Source organism: Tachypleus tridentatus, chromosome 6, assembly GCF_004210375.1.
Source record: "Tachypleus tridentatus isolate NWPU-2018 chromosome 6, ASM421037v1, whole genome shotgun sequence".
Classification (NCBI taxonomy): Eukaryota; Metazoa; Arthropoda; class Merostomata; order Xiphosura; family Limulidae; genus Tachypleus; species Tachypleus tridentatus.
This window is the reverse complement of record NC_134830.1, coordinates 10,913,632-10,931,230: the sequence shown is the minus strand read 5'-3', so window position 1 is coordinate 10,931,230 and position 17,599 is coordinate 10,913,632. Positions and strand designations below refer to the sequence as shown.

At 35.2% G+C, this 17,599-nt stretch overlaps 2 protein-coding genes across 2 annotated transcripts in view; one reads left to right on the top strand and one right to left on the bottom strand.

Moving 5' to 3' along the window:
- Window positions 1-13,025, top strand: part of LOC143251546 (DNA fragmentation factor subunit beta-like) — a 31,755-nt gene extending 18,730 nt beyond the window's left edge. Inside the window, exons 4-7 of the mRNA XM_076502817.1 lie at window positions 6,748-6,951; window positions 8,897-8,976; window positions 10,513-10,775; window positions 11,034-13,025. Coding sequence (XP_076358932.1) covers window positions 6,748-6,951; window positions 8,897-8,976; window positions 10,513-10,775; window positions 11,034-11,229 — 743 coding nt within the window. The 3' untranslated portion in view covers window positions 11,230-13,025. The remainder of the gene's footprint in view (window positions 1-6,747; window positions 6,952-8,896; window positions 8,977-10,512; window positions 10,776-11,033) is intronic.
- Window positions 13,026-13,781: 756 nt separating this feature from the next.
- Window positions 13,782-16,776, bottom strand: LOC143251545 (E3 SUMO-protein ligase ZBED1-like). The gene is made up of 3 exons (XM_076502816.1): window positions 16,352-16,776; window positions 14,042-14,982; window positions 13,782-13,897 (listed from the first exon to the last, which is right to left on the bottom strand). The coding sequence occupies exons 1-3, from the start codon at window positions 16,774-16,776 to the stop codon at window positions 13,782-13,784; spliced, it is 1,482 nt and encodes a 493-aa protein (XP_076358931.1).
- Window positions 16,777-17,599: the final 823 nt, after the last annotated feature.

Genomic DNA, 17,599 nt, shown 5'->3' with positions numbered 1-17,599 from the left:
ACCTCACAAATAACTGAAAACCACCAAACAAGACAAAATTTGTTTCTCATTCTTTGCCCACAACAAAAACTACCTGTTTCTCGAAAAAATTGTCATCTGTGATGAAAAATAGATTCTTTACAACTATCAACAACAATCTGAACAGTGACTTCTTTATTAAGAAGCTTCAAAACATATGCTAAAACCAGCTCTGCACCTTAAGAAGCTAATGGCCAGTGTTTGGTGTTTTTCAGGAGGTGTGATTTGTTATTCATTTGTAAACCCACAAGAAACAATCACAGCAGAGAAATACTGTTTTGAACTTGAAATTATGCATTACAAATTGTCACATAAACATTCATTGATAGTCATTTGCAATAGACCCATACTGCTTCATGACAGTGCTTGACCTCACATGCAACTGTCCAAAAAACTAAATGCACTTCAGTATAAAACTTTACCTCATCCACCATATTGACACAATCTTTTCCCTATGGATCATCCATCTTTAAACATATGAAATTTATTTTTAAAGGAAAAAAGTTTGCAAATCAAAGGCCAATCGAAATAGTTTTTACAGACTTCATTGCATCTAAGAACGTTCAGTTCTTTAAAGGTGACATTTATAAACTTACAACTCATTGACAGAAGTGTATTGAGTCTAAAAAAGCTTATTTTGATTTAGTAAATTAAACAACAAAAAGACATACATGTTTCCTATTTTCTTTTAAAATTCCAACATTTTAATTGCAACAGCCTGATAGAAAGCTATCATTCCTGTTGACAAATTGGATAAAAATTCAAGGATAGAACTGAGAAATGAGTGATGTTTGCTAAATGTTTAATTGATGAGCTTTAAATGATTATATTCAATCAACTCATTCATGATGGGTCACAGGTAAAAGGTCGTGCCATCATGTTTTTTGACTTGCAATCAAAATCTTATTGAAGTACTATTTTATGAATTTATGTCAGTAAGTTTGGAATCAGACTGTTAGATTATAATTCAAACTTTAATATTATATATGAGTTAATTTCTTAATTTAAAAGTAAATATTAAAAGAACACATCCAAGTGTAGATTTCAGTGAGCCACATGGTATGTTTAATACAGCACTGTTTGTAATGTTAAAATACTAACTCTGTAGTTTCATACAAATTGGGATCTCAGATTACTAATATTATGAAGCTAGAATATAAAATAACCTCATATCTTTTTTATTTTGTTGACATTTTGGTTATGTACTGAATCAAACACAGTGGCCACATTCACCTCTTTCTATTTACTATATGCAAAGTTTTTTTTAAATACATACAACAAACCTTCTGCATCCCCATGCTATTAGAATAAAAGATTCCAATATGTCTCATGCAAATCAACATGTGTCATCTCTCCTGTAATAGGAGAGTACCACCATCATGTGAACTATGACTCCTTCATGTGCCAATACCAGATCATCAATTATTGTTTGGCAATACTTGAGTTCAGACATCTTTCTTTTGTTCCAGTTCTGCTACAGAGTGGTTTACCTTAGTTTAACTTGCACTTTATTACATTTATGGTCAAGAAATTTTTACCTTTGTCTTGAAAGCACTTATTTGTATTTTGCCACCAAATCTTTCACTTGTTTATTTGATGTCAAGCATGAATTCCAAGGTTAGCATTACCACTTTGAGTTTATCTCATTCATCTGATGCATACTTCAGGCCATGGGAATGGGTGACCTGTCAGGAATTTATCAGCATTTATTCACAAGGAAATTGAGTGTTATATTGGACTATCTTTGTCTCCTCCTGTTGTCCCTCTCTACCAAAGCCTTTCTATCCTGTCCATGGTGACTAGGTTTTCAATCTTTTGTCCTTCCCTCTCTGAGTTTGACATGCTTTACCCCAACTTACTTGAAGATTCTGTTTGGCTTTTATCAGCTTTCTCACATTTTATTTCTTAGGTATGTGATGTTTTTGTTTAGTGCTACTGTTTCTTATGACCAAAGTGCTTTTTTTTTTACATGATTCTGCCTTTAATTTTTATTCAATTTTTCCCCATCCCCTGATATTTGGGTTCACACTGAGTGTTTTGTCTTCCAGTTGAGTTGGAACATAAGTCTCATTCCCCATGGGCTTCAAATTAGTCTGCTCTCTCCTATTCTGGGGTGGACTGTCATTACTCTGCTTGCATGGGGAGCAGGTACCAAATCTCCTGTTTGCTTAATAGGAGTCCAATATTTCTATCTTCATCTTATCATGATGACTATGTTACGGTTCATTTTCTCAATACAACCTCCTGTCTGAGACTTTTCAAGGGAACCCTGAGTGTTTTTTCTTGGGGCATCTTCCTCTGTTAGCTTCTGTCATCCTCAGCTCTGATCCTGCAAATGTAGTTTCTTTGTTGTTGTGACCTCTTGGGTTGTGATGACATGTTGTCACAGACCCATTTCCTGGCTTCATATCTGTAGGGCCTTTGTAGGGCCCTATTTTTGAGACATTATGTGCTTGACACAGTTTTGTAGCCTAGAGTTGCTTCAGTCCAACAACAGCCCACCACTTCTCTTAGGTGGCCCATTTGTTCCAGTTGGAATTGAGCATTAGATTTGTTTCTCCTGACCTTCCTCTTCTTAGCTATTGCCAGTTTCTTCTTCCAATGGTGCCACTGTTTGTCATTTTTCATGATGACCTATGGTGCACCAGAAACAGTTCTGGTGGGTTCAGGTCCAATGGAAGCTTGTCTGATGGACTTCATTCATCAGTGTAACCCTTTCACGTCTTATGTTTGAGTCACCAAGTATTATCAGAAGGTTTTGTCATTCAATTTCTTACTTCTCCCTTAACAAGCATGTCTGCTTCCTCTCTTCCTCCTCAGAATCCTTTGTTTTACAAATGTCCTTCTGAGTCAATACAAAATGTCCTTTCACAACAGGGTATCAAACCTGCCACATGCAGTTTGAGAAGGGATTACTCTTACCTGTTTGTGGTTCCCCAAAAGACCAGAGACTGGTTGCTGTTTATTGACCTGTTTTGTCCCTCTCAATACTTTAACACCCCATGATTCACTATGGAATTGAAGGGCTTTTCCTCTGGGTCTTTGCATAATCAAGATGAACATTTTCAATACTTTTGTGCATCTTCCCACCTCAGAACATTCTCATCTTTATTTCAGTTTGTCTATTGTAGGGTAGTATAACAATTTTATGCCCTACCCTTTGGTCTGGCATTGGTGATGTATTTCGTTTTTTTCTGGGTGGTGTGAATATTCCATCTATAGCTTCATGCCCTATATATGCACTTTCATTTTTACATGGATGAATGACTTCTTCCCACTCATTCTGAACAAGAGTCATCCTGTAGATACTCAGTACATTCTCAAGATTTTTTAATTGGCAGATTGGTCAGATTGGAGAATTCCTTCCTTCATCCTACCTGGTACCTCATTCATATTAATATTTTTTTCAACATCCATTACAGTTGGCCCAACTTTCTTTCTTCTCTCTGGCTTTGTTCTATGGAACTGGCTGTTTGGAATGCCGAATCTGCTCCTTCACTTTATTGCTGTTGGGGATGTGACCTTTAATGACTCCTCTCATACCGATCAGTTGGACTCATGATCCTTTCAGTGGGCTCTTCATAATCAATTGAACCTTGCTTGGGATCCTGTTTGTTCTCCCATCACCCTTCTTTCCTACATTATGGATGATCTATGATGGTGGTTAGATAAGGCTAATATTTTGGTGGGCATCCAGCTTCCTCCTCTGTGGCCAGATTTACACCTGTTCATGGATACATTCTTTCAGAGCTTGGGTTTGGGTATCAAGATCCCTGGGTTTTTTCACCTTGTATCTTCTCTTTTAGGTCCACTATCATCATATGTGTTTGATGGCATATTATGTACTGTGTGCTTTCAACCTCGTGGTAGATAATCTTTCCTTACCAGACAAGGCTCACCTAATGGAGTGGCCCCTTACATAATATGATTTCGAATAGTCTAAAACTGAGTTAAATTCAAATTTATATTAAGAGTGAATTAAATGTTGATATGTATTAAATTTATGATATTTGCCAACAAGATTGATACACATAATTTCTTTCTCAATACGAATATATTTTAATATACAAATAATACAATTTATAATGATTATTACAAATAATGATTCACATATGAAAGTTTTACAAACATTATTGAGTCTTCTACTTGGTCTCATACTGTATATTTTAGTGATGATTCACAATAAGCGAATTACTTCTGAGCTCACAATGGTACAGTACATTTAATGTGGAAATAGCTACCTCTTTGCTGATCACATCTATATAATGTCTTTGTAAAGATATTAATGTTCGATATTAATTCACTGATGTTAAATGGTTTGTAATGTTCAGAACCTATAAATGTTTCTGGTCAACATTTGAAGTTCCCAACTGATAAGCATAAATAATAGTTGTAGCCTCTAAGGTTTATAGTATACCAGCTGTAACAAATCAATAATACATACCCTTTCTTGGTGCATTGCATTGGTTGCCTTTTATAAATGTTAAACCAGGTTTTAGAAATTTTAGCTTGTACAACAATATTGGGATTTACCTACATACACTGCTGGCCAAAATCTTAAGGCCAATGGGCATAAAGAAAAAATATGCATTTTTCGTTGTTAGACTCAACCACTTATTTGAGTAGAGCTTTGAAAGATGAAAATAAGAAAAGGGAAAATTAAAAATAAAACATTTTTAGCATTTAATAGGGAAAATGCAAACACTGTGAAATTAACCTAAATACTAGCTGGTCAAAAGTTTAAGACCATACTGAAACGAAGCGTTAATCAGTAAACACGTAATGAAAATTAGTCATTTGTGTTCAAGCATTAGCATTGTCAACATCTTTCACTGACATCTGTGTTACCTTGGGTAAAAACATGGCAAAGGCTAAAAAGTTGACAGAGTTTGAATGTGGCAGAATTGTCAAGCTGCAAAAGCAAGATCTTTCTCAACCTGCCATCGCTGGTGAGATTGAGCATAGTAAAACTGCTGTTGCAAATTTCTTAAAAGACCCTTAGGAATATGAAATGAGAATTTCAAGTGGTTGGCTACATTGGTATGTTGGAGAGGGCATCCTTATTGACTGAAGGCCCTCACTTGTGTGGAAATGACTGGATCTTTCAGCAGGACAATGCTACAATGCACAATGCCCACAGGACAAAGGACTTTTTCATGGCAAATAACGTTATTCTTTTGGACCATCCAGAGTGTTTGCCTGAACTGAACCCCACTGAAAATGTTTGGGGGTGGATGGCGAGGGAAGTCTATAGAAATGGACGTCAATTCCAAACAGTTCATGATCTTAGTGAAGCCATCTTCACCACTTGGAATAACATTCCAGCCAGCCTTCTGCAAACGTTTATATCAACCATGCCAAAGCTGATGCTTGTAGTTATTTGCAATGACGGCCGTGCAACTTACTACTGAGACCTATTGTTGAGCGTTTCCTACCCTGTTTAAGAATTTTTTTTGTTATGGTCTTAAACTTTTGACCAACTAGTATTTAGGCTAATTTCATAGTGTTCACATTTTCTCTATTAAATGCTAAAAAAGTTTTTTATTTTTATTTTCTCTTTTCTTATTTTCATCTTTCGAAGCTCTACTCAAATAAGTGGTTGAGTCTAACAGTGCAAAATGCATATTTTTTCTTTATGCTCATTGGCCTTAGGATTTTGGCCAGTAGTGTATCTAGAACATTGTTGATTCTTATGAAACTTCTGTGACTTTAGTGAATAGGCAGAAATTTCACAATAATGGTTTAACAGTATAAATTACATGCATTTTAAATATATATTTGACATCCATCACAGTTGACTTTGCAATTTGTGGGGTTCCTATCATATTGACGATTTGCCACCTCTCTCAATCACCAGTTACCTTTATTTTAGTCCCCTATTCATCATCCTTGAGATTTGTTTATAGATGTATTCAACCAATTTTGGTCAAACAAGTTCCCTTCTGTTTATCATCCTATCCCTTACCCATATCACTGTATAAAGTCCTTCTGCTAATACTTTACTGGCCTGTTCAGTCATAATTTCCTTAGTTACTTTGGTTAAAATTGTTCCCTTTCATCCCTCTTCTGTTATTCCCCACCTGGGGGTACATCTGTTCTTCTCTCACACTGGACCCTCTTCTTTCTCAATGTGAAATTCTAGCTAATCTTTTGCTGAAAGGGTAGCACCACATCAAAAGTTATACTTTTCCTGAACTTATATTTGTATTTCCAATAGGTTCATCCCTCTATACACACTTCCCACTCTCCTTCTCACAATCATTCAGTGCTTACGTCTTCTGCCAAATTTCAAAGCAATGGTTCAGTAGTGGTGCATATATGGAGTTGCACATGTTATATAAGGGTGGTGATCTCCTGTTGGTGAAGAAATGATGCATGTTTATTTGCATGAGACCTGTTGAGATCTCTGATTCCAACAGATGGGCAGGTTACAGAAGGCTTGTGACATGTGTTATGAAAGGTTGGAGGGCAGTACCAAATAGAAAAAGCTTATCTGATCAGTAAAAAAAAAATATCTATAAGAAAAAAATTCAGTTTGGGAAAATTTAACTGTCAAATATCACATATCTAAAACTGTATAGAGAATTTTTTGATATACATGTATATGTATATATATATTTTTTAATTTGGATGTATAAATACATGAAGTTATCGAAATAAAATTATTGGATTGGCTCAATGTGAATTATCAAGATAAGTTAAGGTTTTATGCATAGAAAATCTATACAGATTTACCACAACGAGTTAAAGAAGCCTTAGACACCATTGCAACTGTAATAACCAAGAATAAAAGGATATTCATAGAAGCAGATGAATTTGTTGAAGAAAAAGTACATTTACTCCAACAACTCCAGAAAATAATTGAAAAGATAATAGTGCCAGATGAAGAGAAGTTTGCTGATTTAAGGAAGGAGCATGTGGAATGGTTTGAAGGTCAGTCCAAAAATTAAACATAAGAATAGCATCAAGACAACATGATGTCATTAAAAAATTTAGGTTACTTAAATTTAAACTTTAAAACACCTTAAATTATTATTAAAATTTCTGTTGCATTTTGATGGATATTTAAAACTAGCTTCTTTTGTCAAATCTGAAGGGTCCTTTATTCTAATTAGTGTCACATTCTCTGCATTTGCAATGATCTTAAATATGTTCAGAGACACCATCACCTGACAGTCAGCAAATGCATGTTAAACAGTACTTGAATAATATTTAGACCTCAGAATGCTTTTCTTTTGTACCTTTGCTTCATCTTATTATCGTGGAACTAGTACAAGTTACACCACAAGTCTTTTCCTTAATTGAAGAAAATAAATCTAAATCTAAATGGAAGGTTTAAAGACACTTTAGCTTGATTTGTGTATAAACTCCTTGAATAAGTATATTCAAGTTCCCTTTTTATATAACTATTTGACAGATTTCTGTATATCTAAATACACATAAGAACCATATCATCATGAACCAGCTTAGTGACATGTCAGCATGAAGAGTACAGTGAAAGATACTTTTATTAAATACAGAGCAAACATTATTTCTGTAACTCAGTGCTTCATTAGGCCTATCTAACTTCATCATATGGAGATAACGTGCCAGTAAAATTTAAAAAACTGTCAAGAGTAATTAGAGCATGTGAGTGCAATCAAAATGATGTCATAATTACATCATAATGTACAGGTAAGATAATGTAAAAACTTGTTTTGACAGTGTAATAACATTATTTTAAAGGTTATAGATAATATTTAAGTTAACAAGTTGAATTTCGGTGAAATAATGTATGTAGAAATTAAGAAAATCAAACTTAAAAATATACTTGGAGTGAGCCCACAATATGGTGTTTGAACTATAACTTAACTGGATTGTATGCTAACCTAATTCTTTGCAAGTTGAAGAGTCAACAAGCAAGTCATGATTGAGTTAAACAATTATTATTATATCTCTAATAAATGTATAGGAAGAATTTTGTTAAAAATCAGTGATGTCGAGAAATCCCACTTGTAGAGAAAAATGTGTGTATACATATATTTAAAAACGATTTCTTTGGGTTGAGAAAATTTGTTACGTAAAGGAGCAAATAACGTTTCGACCTTCTTTGGTCATCATCAGGTTCACAAAAGTTAAATATGTTTTTTCGAATTCAGAGAGAAGGATTATTCAAATAAAATGTTGACATACAGTCACACAAAAGGTGAGGAAATTGTGGGGGTTTAAGGATAGAAGTTTAGAAGTTGTTGTGTAACCTGTAGTGTGAATGAGTATTAAACATTACTTGCTCAGTTTTTTTTATAAATATTACATCATTAGTCTTTTCCTGTTAATGTTACTTTCTCTTTCTAGAATCTTGGCCTTAAAGAAATTAAAATATGGTTATTGTCAAACACATGAGGAGGAGTTTTGGAGTAAATTATTTATGTTTTGCGAGTTTGTGTTACTGATACTTTATTCAAGTACAGAGTAATGGACACCAACTCACATAATGCTTTTATCTTGTTTTTTTCTTATATCAAGTGATGTGAATGCTGTCAGATTTCAATGTGGCCATTTTAATATTTATTTCTTTCATAATTTCTAAAAATTCTAAATGTAACCACCAGAGCAAGTTAAAGTTTCCAGAAGAAAATATCTTCATGATGTTTATTCCAAGTAACAAAAAATTAGATTTAAACATAATCATGAATGAACAAGAATTGCTGTTTTCTGTTCACTTTGAGATTATTGTCTAAGTTTTTTCAGAAAATGTACATATTAAAAATGTTATTACTTCAATTTATTCAGCAATTAGGATTTGTATTACATTTTAGATTTAATAATTATAATCGACAGTATCATCAGCTTCATTTGTTTAATTTGTTAATGATCAACTTGTGTATTGTGCTTTCAGGTTTAGATGAGAGATATATATCTAAGAAAGAATACATGAAAGGCAATGCCGAACATAGAATCAGAAGTTACTATTATAAGGTAAAATGTAAAAAAAAAAACTTGTAAGTCTATAATATGTAAATGTGTTTCATTGAGCTATACATTAAATTTATGTAACAAATAAGCTGCAAGAATGAAGTTTGTCATTAACAAAAATAAATTAGTTATATATTAATATCTGCTGAGATATTCGAAGCTATAAGGTTTACAAGTATTATATTTTTCCCCTCAAATTAAAACACACTAACTTCGTACCTGTTAGTATCTTGTTAAGAAATTTTGAGAGCCAACAGATTAGGCAGATAACACTCATATAAGAGCCCCTTATACCTGTAAATGTCAATAGATTTACTGTTTCTCCAACAGGAATTGAGTTTTTGGTTAAAGATAATGAATAGTTATACAAATAGTTTTGACATAAATATAAAAACTCTAGTTGAGTCCAAAAAGTGTAAATAACAGAAATTTATTACATGGTCGTTAAACTGCCTTTTTTCATTATTTTTCCTAGTCTTGCCTGCAACCCTCCTCAGTTTTCATCAAACATTGTTCATGCATTAAAATAGGCCTAAAAATTAGAATACTTCTGAACGTGATCCACTTCCAACTTTTGCCCTCAACATACAAACACATTTATCATTAAAATTTTTCAAGTCTTTACCATGCATGAATAAAGCTTTTTGATTCTAATAAGATATTTTTTATTTAAAATTCACGTTTTCGTTCAAATGTGGGTATAATTGAATTTAATCTGCAGATGATGTAATGTGATATGTGATACAAAAGATTTGTTTTTTTTGGTGTTTGTATAAGTGAATTTATTACTGTCCTGAAAGGCGTAAAATATAATCTTTAAGAATGCAGTTTAGGCTGATTTTATTTTTTTAACCCATGTTTACATAATGATTCAATTAGGTTTATTTTTGTGGTTGAAGTTAAGGTTAAGTTACATGATGCTGTTTTGTAATGAAAAATATTCATTGTAAATAGTGTGAAAAAATAATTATTGTCATTGGTGCAAAATTTAAACTATTGCAGCCAAAGTTGATTTTTCTTGTACTTCTTCATGTACAGGTTTTTGACAATTTGTTTTCAATAATGGTCTGACTAATTCACTAAATAATTAGTTGAGAGAATTACTTTGGGTGTTTTGCTTGAAGTTGATCAGAATTTTTGAAAAAAGAATTGTAAAATATGTATATAATTTATTGCATCAGGGTGTTGTGAATGACATTGTTTTTGGATAGAAACTTGGCTCATTCTTATATTTCATAGTCTTTTGAAAAATTTTCAATTTTGAAGAATCTTGCAATAAGAGAAGCAACGATTTTTATATTTCATCATATATATATTTAACTTATAAGCAAGATAGTCTTCATTTTTACTGATTGTACTATTTATATTGGTGGAATGATAACATCAAAATATTTGCAATATGACAGTGGTATTAATATTTATAAATATTTTCCAGCCTTCTGATTTGTATTTGTTTTCATGTCTTAGCTAGATATAATAAAGTAACAGACCATAGTAGTCAAATTTTTTAAAATTAAATATTACTTTTTTTCCCTTCAGACCAAAGTAGAATTACAAAGAAGGAACCTTCCAGAGATGTTGCTGATTGATCTGCTCATTGATTTAAAAAACTTACTGAAAAGAGATAATTACAATGGCCATCTGTTTGTTCGTGGAGAATTAAAAGCTTTGTGTACCGAAGAAGGCACATTTTCTTGTCAAGGACGGTACAATGCCTCTAAATGTGATAAAGCTCATACACTTAATCCATATCTTAGTAGTGAGCATCGTAAACTTTTCAGTACTTGGAATCTTGATCACAGGTAATTAATTTTACTCAAAGAATGTTTAAAACAGTAAATGCCCTGATGAATAAAAATATGTTGAATATTTCTTGGTACTTAGAAAATGTTATTTTCTTTCATTTGACACAGAATTTCTAGATTTTTAATAATGCACCCTATGTAATGGTTTATGCATTAAAACTATTGTAAATTGTCAGCTTTTTTTTTAAAAAACCTCTATAATTATTATTATTATATGTGATAACTATAAGTTAATTTCTTGATCATTTCTTTTAGGATTGAAAGATCCCGTACTATCATTCCAGCAGTTGTGAATGCTATTAGAGACCTTCCTGTGAAGTCAGTCATAAATTCAGACTACTTTTACTCATTACTGTTTACTTCTGCTAACCTTGAACTGGTGCATATTGCTTGCCATGATAAATCTAAACATGATGGGTTCAAATGTGATAAAAACATGTGTTATCGATAAAGTTAGTTTCATTTGTATGGTTGGGGTGAATTGCTTATAGACAACTTAAAATAAATTTAGTACTATTGTTACATCCTAAAACACCTATCCCCTGTACTTTTTTCTCAGTTGAAGTATATTTGTTAGGAAATTCCATAAAATTAATTTGAGTCTTAAAAGATGTTATTTTCATACTTAAGTTTGTTTTAAACAACATGGTTTAAGAAATCAAAATTTTAATCCAATTCAAGGCAAATATGATATATTTACTGATTTATATAATAATGGTTGTGTAATTACATAATGTTGAGGTAAACTGTGGAGGGGCTTCCCAAAGTGCCATCAATATGAAGTATAGATGGTAAATTATAATAATGTAAATATCAAGGTACATTTCAGAATGGTGTGCTATTTTGAAATGCGTTTTCAATGCAGTTTTCACTGGAAACTCATACTCTGATTAATAATTCATTATTACAAATTAGAAATAATTTGTTTATGAAAATACGCGTATATGTAAAAGAGGAAGCTCATCTAAATTCCACCCAAGGTATTCTTTGTTTTTTTGTTGTTTTTTTTTAATTTCGCACAAAGCTACTCGAGGACTATCTCTGCTAACCCTCCCTAATTTTGCAGTGTAAGACTAGAGGGAAGGCAGCTAGTCATCACCACCCACCGCCAACTCTTGGGCTACTTTTTTACCAACGAATAGTGAGATTTACCGTCACATTATAACGCCCCCACAGTTGAAAGGGGAACATGTTTGGCGTGACGGGGATGCGAACCTGAGACCCTCGGATTACGAGTCGAATGCCTTAAAGCGCTTGGCCATGCTGGGCCCCACCCAAGGTAATACATAATAATAAATAAAATCAAGATTAGCTTAGATTGAACATTTAATATACCATTAAGAGTAACGCTACAAATCAAAAGAAATATAACATAAAGACACAGTTTACATAACAGAAACGAATTATACCATGTGAAGTTAATACACTCTGAGGAAAAGTAAGGTCACTATCAGGCTAACTATCTATCATCATGTTGTGTTTATAGTCAATATTACTTCAAAACAATGCACCTGTTCTGGTGATTGGCAGCAAATGTGTCTATAACAGTATCAATATCGAGTTGTTTTGCCTTCCTGGAGTTTACTGATATGACAGCAAGGTTGCTGGTGTGGTTGTTACCACTGCTGTTGCGCAAGTATGTCTTCAGAAGCTTCAGACATGAGAAAGTTCTCTCACAGGCAGCTGAAGTGACAGGCAGAGTCACAGCAATGCATACAAATTTGTGGAGATCCATGAAGGCATCCTTGTATGGCTCCAGCATGGTTGCAAGCTCCAATGGTCTGGATATTTCCTGCCCCTAGTCTATCTTCCTGGCAATTAGCCAGTTCAACTGGTGGACCTCCACTGCAAGGTCATCCTCTGCCACACCATAGTTTGCTGCCATTCCTAAGAGTGCTTGCTTGTCCAGAAATGTGGAGTGTTTGGGATTCAATGCAGTTGCACCCATCAGAACACTGCAGGCATCAGAGGAGAATCTTCTATTCAGCTCGTTGAGCACCCTGTCTATGATGGGATAGAAGGTATGTCTCCTGGCATCTGGTATTGGTTCATCTCTTTGGCCAGTACTAGATGTGATTATGAATTCTTCATGCCCAACCAATGTAGAGAAGAATTTGTACAGCTTCTGAATTGTCACAAAGAACTCTGCTGCAGCCTGGACGTTGTGCACACAATCAACTAGCACAATGTTGAGCATGTGTGCATAGCAGTGGACATACATAGCCTGAGACACCTCTCTCCTGAATCTCTTGTATGTCACTGATGTGCCCTGACATGACTGCAGCTCCATCATAGCACTGGCCAATGCAGGCATTATGGTCAATACCACATTTAGCCAAAGTCTCCATGATTTTCTTGAGCAATGAATCTGCATCCAGACCCTCAGCAGCTGTGAAGTAAGGCTTCTACGTTTACTAATTTCTGTAAACCTTTACATGTCACTCAATACACGAAACTATTCGTGTACACGGAATTGATGTTGGTGTTGTGTTCAGTGAATATATTGGCCACATTTGAAATATGAATAAAATGAAAATTAATTGCAGGTGTGTCACGTGTTTTGTTTTAACATTTTACCTCACTCTGTTACTGCCAATCTTATTGTGTCATTACATTATCTTAGTTACGTTGCACCATACAAATGATAAAATATTATCACTCTGAACTGTGTACTGAAAATGGGAAAAACCCAAGTACCAGGAGTGCGCATGCTCAGACACATACAGACAACGACAAAAACATGATGTCGGAAAATTGTTCTTATTTCCACACAAGTTTACAAAAACATCAATGCATTAATTGAAGTGAATATGAAAGGTACAACGTGCAATAGAAAACATATATATGTTGGATTTTGGGCCCACTCCCACTCCAAGTCAGTGACTCCTCCAAGAGTAGGGAGAGCCGGAACATCACTGGAGTGTGCAACACTGACATCCATTGGCTCTTGCTTGATGCGGACAGGGAGATTGGTAGCTGTATCGGGAGCTGAAGCCTCAAGTTTTATGGAGACATGATCCACACTCTTGGCATTGTTTTGGCTTTAATCGTTTGTTTAAAAAAAATCAACATGTCCACTGTGTCGGGATCAAGAGACGATCTCAATTTTGTAACAGTTCCTGGCATAAACATATAATAGAAACATTTAAGTATTTACAATAGAACATATTCTGATATGTCGGATAGCGGTATATATCTATAATCATGATGAACCACATGTGTGATATAGTGTGAATGTTTTATAAAAGAAATAAAGAACTCACCACCAGCACAGGAAAATACCCGCTCGGACGGTACAGAGGTGCCTGGAATGGAGAGCAGTGTTCGGGCCAGTTTAGACATCGTTGGATACGATGATTGTTCATTTCGCCAACAGGCAAACGGAGATTCTTTGCATGGGATTGGCTTTTGCTCCAGGTAGAGGAGTTCTAATTCAGCCTCGGGGGATTCAGGAACAACAACAGAACAGTCTTGTTCATAAAAATCACCCAAGAAATAAGCCATGTCGTCTTGTGATAGTTTGCTGCCTGGTTTGGTACTTGAATTCACCTCTGCTGACTGATGTTGAGGAACAGACCTGTCAGCTGCTACTCCAGTGACTTGTGATTCAGACTGTGCCAGTTTTTGACAGTAACAAATGATTTCTCGGTGAACTACATCTCGCTGAGCTGGTGTCAAAAATGGCAATTCTTTGTATCGGGGATCCATGAAAGAACACATCATTCTAATGTTTTTGCACATGTCTTCAGTTTCTGTGTTGAAACGTCTTTTCAGATCTTGTGAGATTTCAACTTTGAAGTTTTTAACCACATTGGAATCTGAGTCTTTGGTCTTTAAATGGATCTCCAACAGACTGTACACGATCGGCATCACCCCAGAGAGGGTTGGATATTGTTCTGAGCAAAGACCCCTTGTGGCTATGTATAAAGGCTGAAGAACTGGAACAATATCTTGAATGACCTCCCAGTCTTTATCAGTAATGTCAAGAACCTTTGCTTGAGAGTCCTTCACAACATTACTGTGCAAGACTGCATATACAGCAAGTCTCTGTTCTATAAGTCTGTCAAACATCTCGTACGTGCTATTCCACCATGTTGCACAGTCTATGATCAAACTGTGGTGCGGTAATCCCATCTGCTTTTGACGTTGGGTGAGCTCATTGGAAGCTAACACGGATTTTCGAAAAAAAGTTACTAGTTTTTGGCTGCCAATAGCGTGGTTAATTGATCTGACTTTATCAAATGCAGATCTGATGCAGAGCTGTAGCGTGTGTGCGAAACATTTCACACTCAGCTAGCCAAGATTGTTGCAGCACAATGTCATGTTGCTGGCATTGTCTGTTATGAGTGCCGTAATTTTGTTCAGTGGTATGTGAAATTCTGACGTGATTGACCTCAGTTCATTAGCCAGATTTTCTCTAGTATGTCTGTCTGTGACTTCTCTTGTGGTTAAAACAACATTGTGCAGTGTCCAGTTCGAATCAAGATAGTGCCCCGTAACTGTTATGTACGCTTCAGTTGCCTGGCTTGTCCATAGATCAGACGTCATGGCAATACTTGTGCAGTGATTCAGGATATCATTGATGAGTAACTCTTTCTCAGTAGCAAATATTTTCTTCAGATGATTTGTGACCGTTTGTTTCAAAGGTACAGTGTAACTGGGATTTAGTTCTCCACAAAACGCCCGGAAACCGGGTCCTTCACAGATTGATAACGGATGCAAGTCCACGGCACACAATAAAGCTAACTTTTGTGTGCAGCTATTCCACCTATCCTTTGATAATACAGGTGCTTTATTTGCGTTGATTTTAGTTTGAACTTTTGTTTCTTCACAGTAGATTGACTTATGTTTATGCTTAAGGTGGTTTAGCATTGTTCCTGTTGAACCTCCAGAAAATGAAAGGTGAGTGAAACATAACTTACACTTCACTTTGTTGTTATTTTCACGTTCAAAATGGTCCCATACTTTTGAACGCTTGGCGGTTGCAGGCCTAGAACTAGCAGAATCCATTTTGTACCACTTCCGTTGGCTGGTTTGGGTGTGAGCGAGTGGCAATTTTCACATTCATACCAGACAACAATTACAAGATTGTTTGCACGTGATTTGACCATGTTTACGGATGCATGCGTGCGCTGTCAGGGATCTTTACTGAAGTGTGTTTTGAGTGATGTTTGGGTATAAGACAACAACACTTTGCATTTGCCATTTAGAAAACGATTTATGGCATAATTCTTTTTGCAGAAATATTTTGTACAATCTTATCCACCACTCGGTGCAGGTTATCCGAGGAGCCAATATGGCAAATGTGAGTAAATCGTAAAAAACAGCAAAAACTGTCTGGGACTGTAGGGAAAATATTTTGTCACAAATGATAGCTATCGTATGTTTATTAATTAATGACGTTACCAACTGGCTCACACTTAGTGCAGGACCTAAGCAATTAAACGTTTTGTAATATCCTAAACGGATACACCACAAACAGTAACCTTCATCGTGTACACGTGTAAACGTAGAAGCCTTACTGTGAAGTCCAGGAACTCCTTGTGAAGGCTCTGTTGGTGGAGGTACCTTACCACAATGGACCTTGTTTGCTCACATCCTTTGTTTCATCCACCATTAGAGCAAAATTCTCAGCTTCCATGATGTCTTTGCTGATATCCTTTCTGATCATTCCAACTATGATGTCAAGCAGTTCGTTTTGGATATCATGGTGCGTGTACTTGGCATTGGCAGGACCACTCAGCTTCTTCTTCACGATTTCATCATACCTGGAAATCATGTCAAGAAGTTTCAGGAAATTGCCCCTGTTATCTGACTGACTACCTTCCCTGTGACCTCTCTGAGCTTTATTCTGGCAGGCTGTGTAGAGCAGTGCATCTATCACGGCTTTCATATAATGTCGGTTTTCCTCCACAGTTTCAGCATGGCTTGCATCGAGAGCATGTTGGATCCTTGCACCCTTTGTTTTCTGCAATTTAAACTCTGCCCAAGCTTGCATGGCAAACTTCTGTCCTGCAGAGTTATCATGGGACTTCAGTGATGTGGTCACCTTTTTCCAGTTCCAGAAGCCTTCATGGGTGAAGGACTTCTCAGTTTTACTCCAAAGGCATCCTTGGACCAGTGGGCCAAAATGTGTGCAAATTCATGTAGTTCTGTACATTTTATCATTATTCTTCTGTTGGGAAGTCGTTTAATGTCTTTAAATTGAATGCCCAGGAAATAAGCCCTCAGTTGTTTCACTATCTGAGGGATGCATGTTGTGTTGTTTATTCCTTCAATAAACAGAGTTGGAATTCTGTATTGAGGATCAGCGTGTGATTGAATGATTGAAACAGTGGGGATGTTTTTAGTGTTATCAATGCCATTGTTTGTGTTTTTAATTTAGTGTTGCTTAGAGCTATTAGTCTTAGAGTTAGTAGAATTATAGAGCTATTAGTATTAGAGTTAGTAGAGTTATTAGTATAGAGTTAGTAGAGTTATTAGTATTAGAGTTAGTAGAATTAGAGAGCTATTAGTATTAGAGTTAGTGGAGTTATTAGTATAGAGTTAGTAGAGTTATTAGTATAGAGTTAGTAGAGTTATTAGTATTAGAGTTCGTAGAGTTATTAGTATTAGAGTTAGTAGAGTTATTTAAAACTATACTTACTGTAACCTTTTTCTTCTTTTGTCTTCTTTTCTCTGGAGTTGGTTCTCCTTCTTTTATTGACAGCTTGTTTGTTTCTTCTGGACCTAAATCCGAGCTGTCCTTCTCCGATCCATCTGTAGATGAGCTCGAAATTTCTGAGGCTGGTCCCTCAATTGCCTTATTAAGCATTTCGATG

Bases quoted from the DNA above. Each gene is read 5' to 3' on its own strand.
- LOC143251545 (XM_076502816.1), bottom strand. From the start codon at position 16,776: ATGCAAGCTTGGGCAGAGTTTAAATTGCAGAAAACAAAGGGTGCAAGG. The intron at 14,983-16,351 runs GTAAGGTACCTC...CGCTATTGGCAG, and splicing joins AGCAAACAAGGTCCATTGTG to CCAAAAACTAGTAACTTTTT. The intron at 13,898-14,041 runs GTGAGTTCTTTA...TGTTTATGCCAG, and splicing joins GGTATTTTCCTGTGCTGGTG to GAACTGTTACAAAATTGAGA.